This window comes from Oncorhynchus nerka, linkage group LG27 (assembly GCF_034236695.1).
Source record: "Oncorhynchus nerka isolate Pitt River linkage group LG27, Oner_Uvic_2.0, whole genome shotgun sequence".
Lineage (NCBI taxonomy): Eukaryota > Metazoa > Chordata > Actinopteri > Salmoniformes > Salmonidae > Oncorhynchus > Oncorhynchus nerka.
In genome coordinates this window covers 69,141,347-69,154,652 of record NC_088422.1, presented here as the reverse complement: position 1 = coordinate 69,154,652, position 13,306 = coordinate 69,141,347, and the positions used below count along the sequence as shown (strand labels likewise).

Sequence of the window (13,306 nt, the reverse complement as noted above, 5' to 3'; positions counted from 1 at the left end):
GAATGACTTTTGAGATTCATCGAAGAGCCTTTTTCCCCGATGTCAGTTCTCTCTCTCTCTCTCTCTCTCTCTCTCTCTCTCTCTCTCTCTCTCTCTGTGTTACTGATAGGTGTGATGAAACAGAGCACACAGAAGACACAACTGCTTTTTAGAGAAACCCTATAGTATGTGAACGGGAGTTTGGAAAGCATAACTATGTATTACATGTCACACTCAGTATGTAGGGCAGTTTGTTATTTATGACTTCTTCTTTGTGGTAAAGGGAGGGCTACACTGCTAGTCTAGAACTGTTTCATAACTTCTATGTTGACACCAGCTTAGTCTTCACCTAGTTACCCACACAACATTACAACAACATCGCGTGATATCGTTTCAATCGGTTTCCCTCAGAGAGTTTGATTCGCTGAATGAGGAGGATTCGGCTAACAACCTCCAGCTGGCATGTGACCTGGCTGAGCGGGAGTTTGGGATCCGGCCCTTCACCACTGGGGTGGAGATGGCTGCTGGTCAGGAACCAGACAAGACCAGAATGGTCACCTACCTCTCCAAGTTCTACGAGCTGTTCCGTGGCACCCCCCTGCCCGTCTCAGGTACGCCTCACACCCCTCAACCCATCCCCCAGCAGACACGTGTGTCCTGAAGCCCCAGACTTCAGATTTCACTCCTGCACACACCCACACAGATTAGCACACACACCACACACACACACACACACACACACACACACACACACACACACACACACACACACACACACACACACACACACACACACACACACACACACACACACACACAGTAGCAGCCCTTTAAATCATCAGGTCTTTTTTTGAAGGCTCCTTCCCATGTCAGAGTTATTTTTAAATGCAGCAGAAGCATTTGGCTCTGAACACTTCATTAGGAGGAGCAGACAGGGTGGAGAGGCATAAGGTCCTACTGCTCTGCCCTGGCCACTGGCAGGTGTATGCTCCCCCTGTAGACACACACACTCACACACACATTCATGCTACACTTATATCACAACGGCTGCCACCAGACTCTCATTAATATTGCTAAATACTGTACAATTGAAATACTAGCACCCCTATCCCCATTCCCCATAATGAGTGTAAATATTGGACTATAAATTGTGCCTTCCTGTATTATACTTATGGTAAAATGTTTATTCTTTTCTACTGAGCCATTTACTTGATGTTTTGTATTCTTATCATTTCTTATTTCTTATTGTTGTTGCATTGTCAAGAAGGAACCTGCAAGTAAGCATTTATATGGACTGTGTATACCATGTGTATCCCGGACATACGAATAATAACAAAACCTGAAACTTCACACTTTAGCACCTCGTCATTGTCACCCTCGAAGGCCCTACAACTCCACTGTGTCCACTTTATTAAAATCCCAGCCTCTCACTTTTTCTGTTTTCACCGGAGCCATTTCTTTACATATCAAGCTGTCTCTGTCCTTAATGTAATTCATCCCTGACCCCTGCTTTCTTTCAGAGAAGTTATGTCTTTCTAGAGACACTTTTGCCGGTGTGTAAGAGGGTATGAGATTTCATCTAGCTTCCTTTGAAAGGAGCTCTGCGTTGCACAACCTTATCAGTCACATTGTCTGGCATGAGAGGAATGCACATCTGCCCAGCACAGTGCAGGTTACCTTACAGATAGTTTCTGAGTCTAGGGTGCCTGTAGAGAAAACACTACACCTTACTCCAGTTTCTGGTCTGAGATGCCTAAGGTGAACAGAGCATATTATTGCCACAGGGACATCAGTTACTAGCTTTATGGTCTCTGCGAGGTCACATGATATGCCTCTCTCCACAGCAAAGCTGGTTTCCCACATGACGGAATGAGGATGTACTATTTAGCAATAATTGTATACATTTTTATGATCGGAAGTGAAGTGTTCCCATTATTGGTTTCCACAAAAAAAAGCCCTTTATTTATTAGGTGGCATTTCTCAGGAAAAGCAGATGGTCTGTCCCCATCTGGTTCTTTCCAACACAATAATATTAGGTTTCTTTTAGACACAATGTAAAAAAAAAAACATTGGCCATTGCTTTTATTTGGCATTCATGGCTGAGCTCCGTGGAATATATCATACCTTTTAATGCATTCGTGTTTCATTGCAGATTCTAGAGGGGCCGACGAAAACAGTGAAGACTATCCTTCAAAGGCAGTCAGAAGTATGAACAAAGTTCTGAACTTGGTACCAAGAAAAAGGGTACCAAAGGTAATCACACTCCTCTCTCAAAGGTGCCTGTCTGCCTTGATAACTACTGCAACTTGAGAGCCATTTCAGCCTCCCTGTGTTATCATTTCAAAAGTCATTTCATTTGAATAAGTGGACAGTATTGGGACCTTCCACAAGTTACATGTATTCTTCTAGAGTTTTGTTGAGATGGGCTCTTTTTAATTCAGTTCACTTTCATGTTGAATCTTTTTACCATTGAGTGCAGTCTGAAATATTTAGTCATATACTATGGCCTGTTTGTTTTCTTTCAGGATGAGAAGAAGCTAGAAGATACTGACCCAACGTACAAAAGGAGACGAAAAGTCTGCAGTTATTTGGAAGAGGTAGTTATTATCATCAACTACAATTTCATAATGACATTCTAAGCGCACCAACGTCAAATACGACAAAATACTATTTATTTTGGCCCTGATAACTCAAGTCACTATTTCTCATGACAGGCAACCAACTTCTCCAGTCAGAGTGCGTCCTGTGTGGGTGAGGGGAGGGGGGTTAAGGAGAACAAGGTCCGCTCCATGGCCAGCCAACTCCTGTCCAAGTTTGAGGAGAGCAACCCCAGCTTCACCCTCCGGAGACAGGTCAGAACCACCAAGATATGTCCTCCATTCCCCCTCCTCAGGACTTTGTCAGTTTTGGACAGTGTCCTCCATAGCTTATACAGTACTGTAGTATGGTATAGTACCTGGTATGTTTGTTCTCAGATGCCTTATACCACAGTGTGCTATAGAACAGAGGCGTCACTACAGACACCCCAGTTCGATTCCAGGCTGTATCACAACCGGCTGTGATTGAGAGTCCCATAGGGCTGTGCACAATTGGCCCAGCGTCGTCCGGGTTTGGCCGATGTAGGCCGTCATTGTAAATAAGAATTTGTTCTTAACTTATCTTGCAAGTCACTTTCTCTCTTTTCTTCCTTTTCTGTCTTTCTACTAACCTTTTTCTTTGGCTTTGTTTCTGGCTGACAAACCCCATCAGTCTCAGTGTGATTGGGGTTCTGAGAGGGCCCCTCGGCCACGCTCCATGGACATGACTGAGACCCCACGCTTCACCAACCTCAGGCAGCAGACCCCACTCAACCCTCCCCCCAAGACACAGGTAGAGGACTGGAGCAGCCTGGTCAACATACTGTAATACACACGCATACCCATGCTAATACACTCTGCAGAACACACACTGTCACTCAGTTCTGGTATACACTCACTCACAAACCAGTCATCCTCTACCTGGAGTGAGAGTGTTTAATGCTCCCTGTGGGTTGGAAATGAAAAATAAGCCCCCCAGTGAAGTAGATTCACACGATAAAGAAAAGCATGGGGCATAAATCTCCCTCCTATTCTCTCCAGCTGTTAAACTACTGGAGCCTGTTAGCTGCAATTGCTTCTTGTTTTTTCATCAAGCTTTTACCCTGAGTTGACGGAGAGCCATAGAACTGCAGCTCACATGTGCTGTGTGTTTCCAGTTTCCGTCTGCAACCTGTGCCAAATTTGCAGCTGAGTGCTTCGCTCGGCCCCCACCACAGCCTCCTCCCAAACCCAAGCTCTCTCCCCAGCTCCAAGCCCAGCTTCAGTCTCAGCACCAGCCCCAACCCCAACCCCAGTTCCAGCCCCAACCTAAGCTCCAAACCCCATCCATCCCAAATCCCACCCTCAGGAAGGTCAGACAGGCTGATCAGACATATGCTCAGACGCAACCTCAGACGCTTCCTCAAAAGCCAGAGAGCACAGAGTACCCTGGCTACTCTTCCTCCTGCCACTCAGCGGTCCTAGCCATGTCTAGAATGCTCCAACGCCTTCAGGAAGTGGAGGAAAAGATCACCCAGGTGACCTATTCCCCTCTCATTTCCTTTCCTCTCCTCTCCTTTCCATCTGTCCGTTTCTCTTTGTCTGCTCTGTCTTTTTCTATTGTTATTGCCTCCTACTGTGTGATCATATAAGACATCCTTTTTAGGAAAAGGCTGAATATGAGTGTTGATAATCATCGTGATTATACGTTTAGCATTGTATAGCACATAGTCGGCTGGTGAAGTCAACCCCTAATCATCCACACTGACCAAAATGGCAAGAACAGACCCACAGCCCTGGCAGAGACAAAGAGGCACAGAGGCTGCTGACTGGCAAGTTTAGCCAGTGGGCTGCCTTTGTAGCCTTGTTCTGTGCCAGTCCTGTGTGTCTGTCTGTCTCTGTCTGGGTCTCAGTCTGCTGTTCCAGGAACACATGTCTAAGTGTGGAGTCATCTCTGCTGGTGTGTCAAATTAGTGTTAAAAAACTGCCAATCTACTCAACACAGCAACACTATTGTTCCCCACCACCCATTAAACAATGTGCCATCTAGCTCCTTCAGTGGGAAAGTAGGACCAAAGTCCACTTATCTTGCTTGGTCATCACCTTTGACATTTTAGTAATTTGGCAGACGCTCTTATCCAGAGCGATTTACAATAAAGAGTGCATACATTTCATACTTTTATTTGTCCGTACATTATAACTGATTTGGGAGTTAATAATCTGCCTAATTCTGTTACTATTCAGACCCATTCATCAGACGGGGAGTATGTGGTACTGTGTTGCGGGTGCAGCTTTCTCTTTCTGATGCCTGTTCTTTGTCTCTGTGTCTCATGGTATGTGTTCTGCAGAAGAAAGCTCAGACCCAGAATGCTAGAGAGTTTCATAATAAAAGTATCAAGGAGAAAGCGGTCCACCTGAGAGCACTGTTCTCTGGGGATGTGACCTCTACGTCCCAGGTGACTATCTAACCCCTGAACTCTGAACACTCACCTCTCCCGTCCTTCAGTGTGTTTGTCGTGTTGCACGCTTGGTCTTGTTTGCCATTACTGCTGCTGCACAGAGTTCATATAATCCTCCCTGTGTTGAAATTCAACATCCATCATCTCCAGAAGCATTACCTTTTTGGCGATGTCTTCATCAGCTGCTCAGAGTCTGTAGCAACAGAACACAGCTAGCGCAGGTGATGTCAGGTTATTGTAGGACACAGTGTTCTGTTATACAGATGTCGGATCTTAATTTGAGGCAGTTTGCTAAAACAGGAAAATAATCCTGCAGCAACAGGAAATTTTAATTATTATGTGGATTATAATTAATGGCCATTTTTTAAAGTTTTTTGTGTTGATACATTTTTCTTTAGGGCAAAGAAAGTCTGACATTTTAAAGTGGGAATTACAAACTTTAGAAACCTTTTTAAACCTTGAATATGCTGCACGTTTGCATTTCCTGCTGTGCAAGAAAATTCTCAGCAACAAAATAGTGATCAAATTAAGATCCTACATCTGTAATTTAAATCGCCTTCACTGTCAGTCAATATATGACTGTTTACGTTGTGGGTTTCAACAAGGCTTTTTTAAGCAGAAATAATCGTGAATCTATATTCCCATTGAGACAGACCTGCAGAAGAGAGGTCAGGCTGTAAACTAGGTAGCCTCCTCTCTCAGCTCTGTCTGTGATGGTAATTCGCCTACTCTGTGTGCTCAGAGACTCAGAGGGTTTCAGCATGGACACTGTTGAAAGGTTGCACTGGGTTCTCTGTGCTTCACTGGAAGAGGCTGCAGTGTTGGTGTTTAGTGCTAGAGTAGTCATCATACTGCGATTTCCATTACAGGAAAAGGTATTTCCATGGTATTTTATCATCAAAAATGAAACTGCTCACCTTCTTTAAATGAGTTTCCATCTCAGTGGAAACCAGGGTAAGCTGTTGTGTTGAGGCTCAGCAGGTTGGGGTTTAGTTAATACTATGATAGGAGAGTGCCACGGAATACCTTTGCTTAAAGCCTATCCCCCTGTGCACGCCAGTTCTCATTGTAACTTATATCTAATTATTAACACTCAAAGTTCTCCTTTAACAATCCTCTCCCTCTCTTTTCATTTGCAAATCTCCCCTGTTAACAATCCTCTCCCTCTCTTTTCATTTGCAAATCTCCCCTGTCCCATTCCTCACCTAGCTTGATTCTGATAAACAGGCCATTCCCTCAGAGTCTGATCCCATCTTCCCTAACCCCAGTCCAGAAGTCACCTCATTATACCTTTACCCAGAAATCACCGTTTCTACCTTCTCACCTCCTCATCCCTATTCCTCATTCTCATCCTGTCTGCCCCAACCTCAGGTAAAAAAATAACCACATCCATGTCTGTCTCACTGTCTTGTATGTGTTCCTATCACTGTGTGTCATGCTACAACCTTTGATCATTTAACATTTATCATGGCGAAATACACGTTTTATCTAAATCAGTCTGAATTTCCATTTCAATGGAATGCAGTGTCATGGAATACCAGGCATTTTAGGCTTGAGGCCCAACCCACTAAGCATGCAAACTCTAATTTAACTCCCATCTGATGCTCATAATATCTTCCTCTCTTTGACTTTCCCATTCCCACACTAGTCTGGATCTGCTAGACAGAGTCAGACCATTCCCTCACCTCACATCCTCCCTGCTCCCCATCCTAAAATCTCTTCATCAGTACTTTGTCCAGAAATCACCCTTTCTACATTTTCACCCCCTCATACATATTCTCCATCTTCCTCCTCTTCCTGTCTACTTCAACATCAGGTATAAATAACCACATCCATGTCTGTGTTTCAGCATGTCAAATCAAATCAAATTATATTTGTCACATGCGCCGAATACAGTAGTAGACCTTAGGGTGAAATGCGTGCTGTGTCCTTATCGTTGTGTGCTATGCTAAAACCTCTGTGATCATTCAATATTCATCATGCAGAGATATTGCACATCTTTAATCTGTAGCACTATAACTGAGTTGACATGGAAATGGAATGTAGTGTTCTTGAGTTGAGACTAAGCAGGTTGGGGCTTGGTCAATAGGACGGTAGAGTGCCATGGAATGCCAGGTGCTGTAGCCCATCAAACTGAGCATGCCAACTATCATTTAACCTGTCTGATTCTCAGTCTCTCTTTTAACAATCCTCTCCCTCTTTGACTTTCCATTCCTCTGTTTCCCATTCCCACCCTAGCCTGGATCTGCTGAACAGACCATTCCCTCTCCTCCCATCCTCCCTGCTCCCACTCCTAAAGTCACTTCCCTCCTTTGTCCAGAAATCACCCTTTCTACCTTCTCACTCCCTCAAACCATGTCTTCACCCTCATCCATTCTACTCCAACTCAAGGTGAAAACAAGCACATCCATTTCTCACCATCTGTCTGTGAAACATCATGAAACCCATACCCCCTAATGTCAGAGCAGACACGATGCTATTATTTTGATGCACTAATCTATCCCTTATCTGTCACTGAACTGTTAAACTAAGTTTTCTTCTCTGTTTCCTCTAATTCCTTCATTCTTCATGGAAAACCAAAGACCAGTCAATCTGGGGCACTAGATATGCAGCTTTGTAAGAAGGAAATGCAAAGAGATCCCTTGAATGAGTCACATGTGGTGAGTGACTCTTGTGTGCCTCCAAACCATAGCACTATTTATGGCCACATCATTTCTATATGCAGAGCCTGCTGCCTCTTAGAGAAACCCAAAATGAAGTGCTGTCTGTTTGATTTTAAACATGATGTAATCTGGTAAATTGTATATATTTTAGAAGTATATATTTGTTTAACTTTGAATCTAATTTGCCTGTAAATTACAGTTGTAGTTATTAATATCACAGTCATGTTGCTGTTTCAGTGTCACAGCAGTGGCTCCACATATATATCCCAACAACAACGCACTGCAATACTACAACCAAAGCCAGAACCTGGTTTTAATAACGTCAAACAGGTATTTTGCCCCCAGCGCCACATGCCTGCTAAAGTAACTTGTACTATCCTCTAAATCACAAAGGACACGTGTAGACACAAAGGTCTAGCATGCAAGAAGCATTTGAGATGTTTTTTTTTTAGCTATCCTGGGGCCTCTCATGCAATGGTTGAATATATTTTTGTGGTGCTGCACTTTGTGGGTTAGACTGCCCCTCCCTGTCCACAGATTTCTGATCATTTTGAGCCAGCGCCGTGCAGTCAGTGCAATCTGAAGCATCCAGACAGGCCCACCACCTAACCATAATGAGAAAACATTCCCTCCTCTTCTGTGGCCATACTTTTGAGCTGAGACTCTTATTTTGATGAAAGAACTTTACTAATTTCCCCAACCGTGGCCTTAGTCAGAGAACAAAGTAATCAAATCACTATCTATCTATCTATCTATCTATCTATCTATCTATCTATCTATCTATCTATCTATCTATCTATCTATCTATCTATCTATCTATCTATCTATCTATCTATCTATCTATCTATCTATCTATCTATCTATCTATCTTATCTATCCTGCCTGCCTGCCTGCCTGCCTGCCTGCCTACCTGCCTACCTGCCTGCGATGTGGACTATCACTTTTGCTTTCATCATTCTGACCTTTATTCTTACTCTCTTTCTCCCTTCCTACCTCTCGTCCTCCCTGTCTTCCTCCTGTCTTTTCCTCCTTGCTGCATGTCAGAGGACGGTGGGGAAGGTGTCTCTGGCTATAGCAGCCAGGGCTGAGACGCTGGTCACCCTCTATGAGACTGACCACAGGCCTAAAGCCTCCTCCCCCTGTTCACCCCCAGCCTCTGCGCCTCTGTCTCCGGTAAGCATGTCTGGTTGAGCATGCAGCCACTCAGACTGTACCAGCCTTGAACAACAGCCCTTATCTAGGTGAAGAACATAGACTATGTCCCAGGCCCTGGCTCTGAGTCAGATGAAGAGGGATTGTGTAAAATAAGGATTGGGATGATTATTCTTTGCAGGACTCTGACTCTTTATGCTTTGTGAACTAAAGGCCAAACTCGGCCATAAGGCCTTTTAGGGTCAAAGTTGTGGAATCTGATACAAGTGCATCACTCCCTTATTATCGTCATTTTCTGGGCTGACAACGTTTGTAGCACTGTCTGCCTCTCTGTTCTGTTTCCCAGGGTTCCTTGCGGAGGGAGTTCCCCGGGTCTGGTGACCAGTGTCACTCCTGTCAGAAGCGTGTGTACGTGGTGGAAAGGATCAGTGCTGAGGGACTTTATTTCCACAGGGAGTGCTTTCGCTGTGACACCTGTGGCTCCATCCTGCGCCAGGGAGGCCATGCCTTCGACTCTGAGCAGGGTATGTGTTTCCCAACACTAAGGTTTAGATGTTCGCTTGCTGTCAATCAATCAATCTATCAAATCAGCAGTTGTGACAAAGTGCTATACAGATACCAAGCCTAAAACCCTAAAGAGCAAGCAATGCAGATGTAGGGGCACGGTGGCTAGGAAAAACTCCCTAGAAAGGCAGGAGCCTAGGAAGAAACCTAGAGAGGAACCAGGCTCTGAGGGGTGACCAGTCCTCTTCTGTCTGTGCTGGGTAGAGATAATTAACTGTTTATGTGCCAATTTTTCTAAATCCTCCTTTGATCATGTTCAATTAGGCAAGTTGTACTGCAAGCTGCACTTCACACAACGTAAAAATGGAATGAACCATCGGAGGACATTCAATTCACATCTGGTAATTGTTCTGGATTATTCAATCATCCACTTGCCATTTTCATTTTGATGTTCATTTGTGGGACATCTTTGTGACTCAATGGGTCTTTCCCTCAGGGTCAGAATGGAGCCGGGGTTCAGGAGGGATCAGAGACACAGACTCTCAACTGTGACCCAACAGAAGGACGGCAGAGCCAGTCACCAGGTACCATCAGCTCCCGCCTGAGGAAGTGCCTGAGCTGGCCCCTGAGTGTGACCCGGGCTGTGTGTGACTCCCCCCGCCTCCTGTCTCGCTGGGTGCATGGTACGGCCCATGCTGTGGGCCTCCACTTTAGAGCCAATGTGGAGGACTATGTCTTCCTGTATGAGCTGCTGAGCCTGGGAGTGCCCCTGCTGTTCATGCTCCAGGAGGTGCTGCTGCAGATGTACTCTGAAACCGGGCCTATCTCCCAGTCCATCCAGCCCCTACTGCTGTGGCTGGAGGAACACCTAGGCCATAGGTTCATGTAGAGGCCCACCAGGGAGGGAAGCTTAATCCTAATCCTAACCCTATCCCTATCCCTAACCTTCATGCAATAGGGTTTGAAGCCTGGCCGAACATTAACTGGCGTATCTTGCATTTGTGCCATGTCATATGATGGCAAGCTACTGTTTGACCATGTGTACAAGCACCTTGTTAATATTTTCTCACAGAATATGTAGCTGTCAGTGCATTAGATCTAGTCCTACACCAACCAAAGAACAAATAACATTTTCCAAGTGGTAGCTTGGTTTGTGATACGTGCAATGTTTTCATGAACATGACATTTTTCTTTATGATGAGGGGTAATGTGCTGTACATGGTTTCATGGTGGTCTAAATCATTTACGGTATGTGGTTGATATGACTGCTGAAATCATCCAATCTATATTGCTCTAGAGTTGAGTCTTTCAACAACTGGCTGTCAAAGTCGAGCCAGTTTTTACATGGCTTAACTCAGGTTATGACAGATTTTTTTGTGTGGAAAAAGTAATCTAAATGAAAAGACTGACTTGAAGCACTTTAACTTGGGGAGCTGCCTTGACCTGTGGCTGATGCCTGATGAATGGTGTGGGAGTTAATGGCTGCCTAATGGCTGTCCAGGTCTTGGATAATGACTAGTGCTGACACTGCACGTTTACTAAACCCTGCTGAACTCACAGGTCAGGGTCGGGATCTGGGTCGGGGGACAACGTGGATCTGTGCTCGACAAGGTTTTCTCATCTTTTTTTCAATTTCAATATTGTTTGACACAAATTAAAATGTTAGTTTTTATTGTAAGATCTCGTATGACACCGTGACCATAGTGTACTTTCGCTACACATTATGATAACTTTTATTGCTTTATTTTATGGCCCAGTGCCTCCAGTATTTTTGTGCATTGTCTGTTATACTTAAAAAGGGGAAAAGGTTTCATGAACATGGGCTTTGGTTTACTACTCCAGTTCATGGACTGTTTAATGCTTACTCATTGCTGCCACCTGTTGGTGAAACAGATGCAAGGCCAAATTCTATTTACTGTATGATCAGGTGGAATAAGAGACAATCTTCTAAAGAGTTGTTGTATGCTTGTAATAGATGAGGTTCTTCTTCATTTTTATTATTTGTACAGGTCTATTTCACTTCAATATGTTTTTCAGAATGTTAAGAATATTGCTGAATTGAATTGTTCAGAAGGACTGAATCAGACATGATAACACAGGCTATGTTTGAATGCTGTGGTGTGTATGTGCTTGCCACTCATCTCACTGTTAATAACCATGTTAAGTATGATAGCAGGATATCAGCTTTATTACCAATACAAATTCCAAAGATACAGTTGGTGCACTTTAAAAATTAGAAGTGTTTTCAGCCCTAACCAGAAGTTACATCATTCATGCAGTACACTTGTACAGTGCTAAATTGCATGTTGTTGAATAGCACAATCTCATGTTATCTAACAATTACAAAGTTTCTATGCATTTGAACTGGATTTGATCCTTCCTCTGATTTTTCTCTATATTCTAACCTACTATATTTCCTTCCTTTCATTTCTATTCTTGTTCACTTGGAAGTCTATTTTCAACTTTCTGATGATGGGCCTCCTGATTGGTTAGGAGACATGCCATTCTGAAGGTGATCACCTGCATGGTCACATGGTTTTGTGAACAATGTTTTGGAGTGGATGCTTTGTTAGATTAGTCCAATTACTGTCAGCATTTCCACACACAAGTAAAAAATGCTTCTAACCCCTGTGTTTGAGCTACCGACTGCAGTTTTTAGCATAGGATTTTTCTATTTCGTCTGCATCCACCGATATTAAACCCCAAAAACGATTCTTCTCACAAAAATGTCTAATCTACAAACTATTATGACCGTACTCTGAAAGGCTGAGATTCTCACAAACACGTAAATGTAATCTGGTCTGCTCTATGACGCTCATAAGCCAATCAAGAGTTGTTTGGAGGTAAGAGGTTCTTCTTAGTAGATCATAGGAAATCTCAGGACATAGTGTCTATAAACTCACATAGTTGCTGTCACAAACTCCATACTCCACACAGTTGTCACTGACTAGTTGGATATTAATTTCCCACTAAGCAAACCATTTTTGAATTTACAATTGTAATTATTATATACTCATCTTTAATCAGCTTTTTTTGGGGCTGGACCTTGTTTTTTTTATAGACATTTGTCAATAAAACTCATGAATGCAACTGTTTATGTCAAATGTTATGTTCTACTTGTAGCCCTGGTTGTCCTGAAAATAACATGGTAGAACACGTCAATGTGAGGCTAAATATGTGGGATTCCCTGGAACCTATGAAGTTATTAAACTACTAATGTCTGTGTCCTGCACCCCCAGCAGAACCATAACTACAGCACACACTTGTTATAGGTTGAAACGCATCATAATACCATGATGTTCAGTCACACCTTCTAAGAGACTGTCTTTTCAGTGTCTGCATGCATAACCAGGAAACTGTGGTGTTCGGACTGCATTGGTCTTCCCGAGTGCATGTTGAACGATTGACAGACAGCTTTCTGTCATGTAAAGGCATGCCACTTTTTCTCCCATCTTTTGCCATCTTTCTTTCTCTCTTCCAGACGCTGTCACCCAGGATAACTTTTTCGTGACCCACACAAACAAAGGGAATGAATCTCCCAACAGGTTCATAGCTCATGTTGTCTTAAATGAATACATTGAACAATGTTTTATGGGACTTCAAATGCAGCCTGCTTTTCTCATGGAGATTCTGTGTTGCTTTATGTATGACCTAAAGCAACAAATGTAAATAAAGTGATTTGTCATCTTGATCCAGTTTACTGTCATTCTTTCATAATATCACAATGTTGTTCTCCCCATGGGTTGATATGGCACATAGAATAGTACAGTTAGGGGTAACACGTTTAAATCAAGCCGTTCAGCATCACATAGTATACAGGCTCAGTACTTAAAGTAAATCCTAAACATCAACTCCTTTTACAGAGCATGTCCTATATTTAGTCTACTTACCATGTCTAGTCTCCTAAATTAAAATGTATGATTGGATGGGTTAAGTTCCTCTGTCCCAGGCGGACATGTTCCTGGATGGGTTCCTGGAGCTCTTTCTGGATCCG

The 13,306-nt window shown here is 43.4% G+C and overlaps 1 protein-coding gene across 13 annotated transcripts in view; it reads left to right on the top strand.

Annotated features, from left to right (window-relative positions):
- LOC115112216 (F-actin-monooxygenase mical2b-like) overlaps positions 1 to 13,003 on the top strand; it is a 45,389-nt gene extending 32,386 nt beyond the window's left edge. The window contains exons 13-28 of one of the 13 annotated variants that reach the window (XM_029639108.2): positions 391 to 590; positions 2,132 to 2,232; positions 2,505 to 2,576; positions 2,694 to 2,831; positions 3,229 to 3,348; positions 3,713 to 4,072; positions 4,883 to 4,990; positions 7,232 to 7,384; positions 7,576 to 7,653; positions 7,894 to 7,986; positions 8,701 to 8,829; positions 9,155 to 9,332; positions 9,637 to 9,713; positions 9,809 to 9,896; positions 11,764 to 11,824; positions 12,794 to 13,003. In XM_029639108.2, the coding sequence (XP_029494968.2) occupies positions 391 to 590; positions 2,132 to 2,232; positions 2,505 to 2,576; positions 2,694 to 2,831; positions 3,229 to 3,348; positions 3,713 to 4,072; positions 4,883 to 4,990; positions 7,232 to 7,384; positions 7,576 to 7,653; positions 7,894 to 7,986; positions 8,701 to 8,829; positions 9,155 to 9,332; positions 9,637 to 9,713; positions 9,809 to 9,896; positions 11,764 to 11,822 (1,954 nt within the window). In that variant the 3' untranslated portion in view covers positions 11,823 to 11,824; positions 12,794 to 13,003. Of the gene's footprint in view, positions 1 to 390; positions 591 to 2,131; positions 2,233 to 2,504; positions 2,577 to 2,693; positions 2,832 to 3,228; positions 3,349 to 3,712; positions 4,073 to 4,882; positions 4,991 to 6,202; positions 7,385 to 7,575; positions 7,654 to 7,893; positions 7,987 to 8,700; positions 8,830 to 9,154; positions 9,333 to 9,636; positions 9,714 to 9,808 lie in introns of those variants that run through there. The other 12 variants (XR_003860907.2, XM_029639107.2, XM_029639101.2 and 9 more) reach the window with 12 other exon arrangements.
- Positions 13,004 to 13,306: the final 303 nt, after the last annotated feature.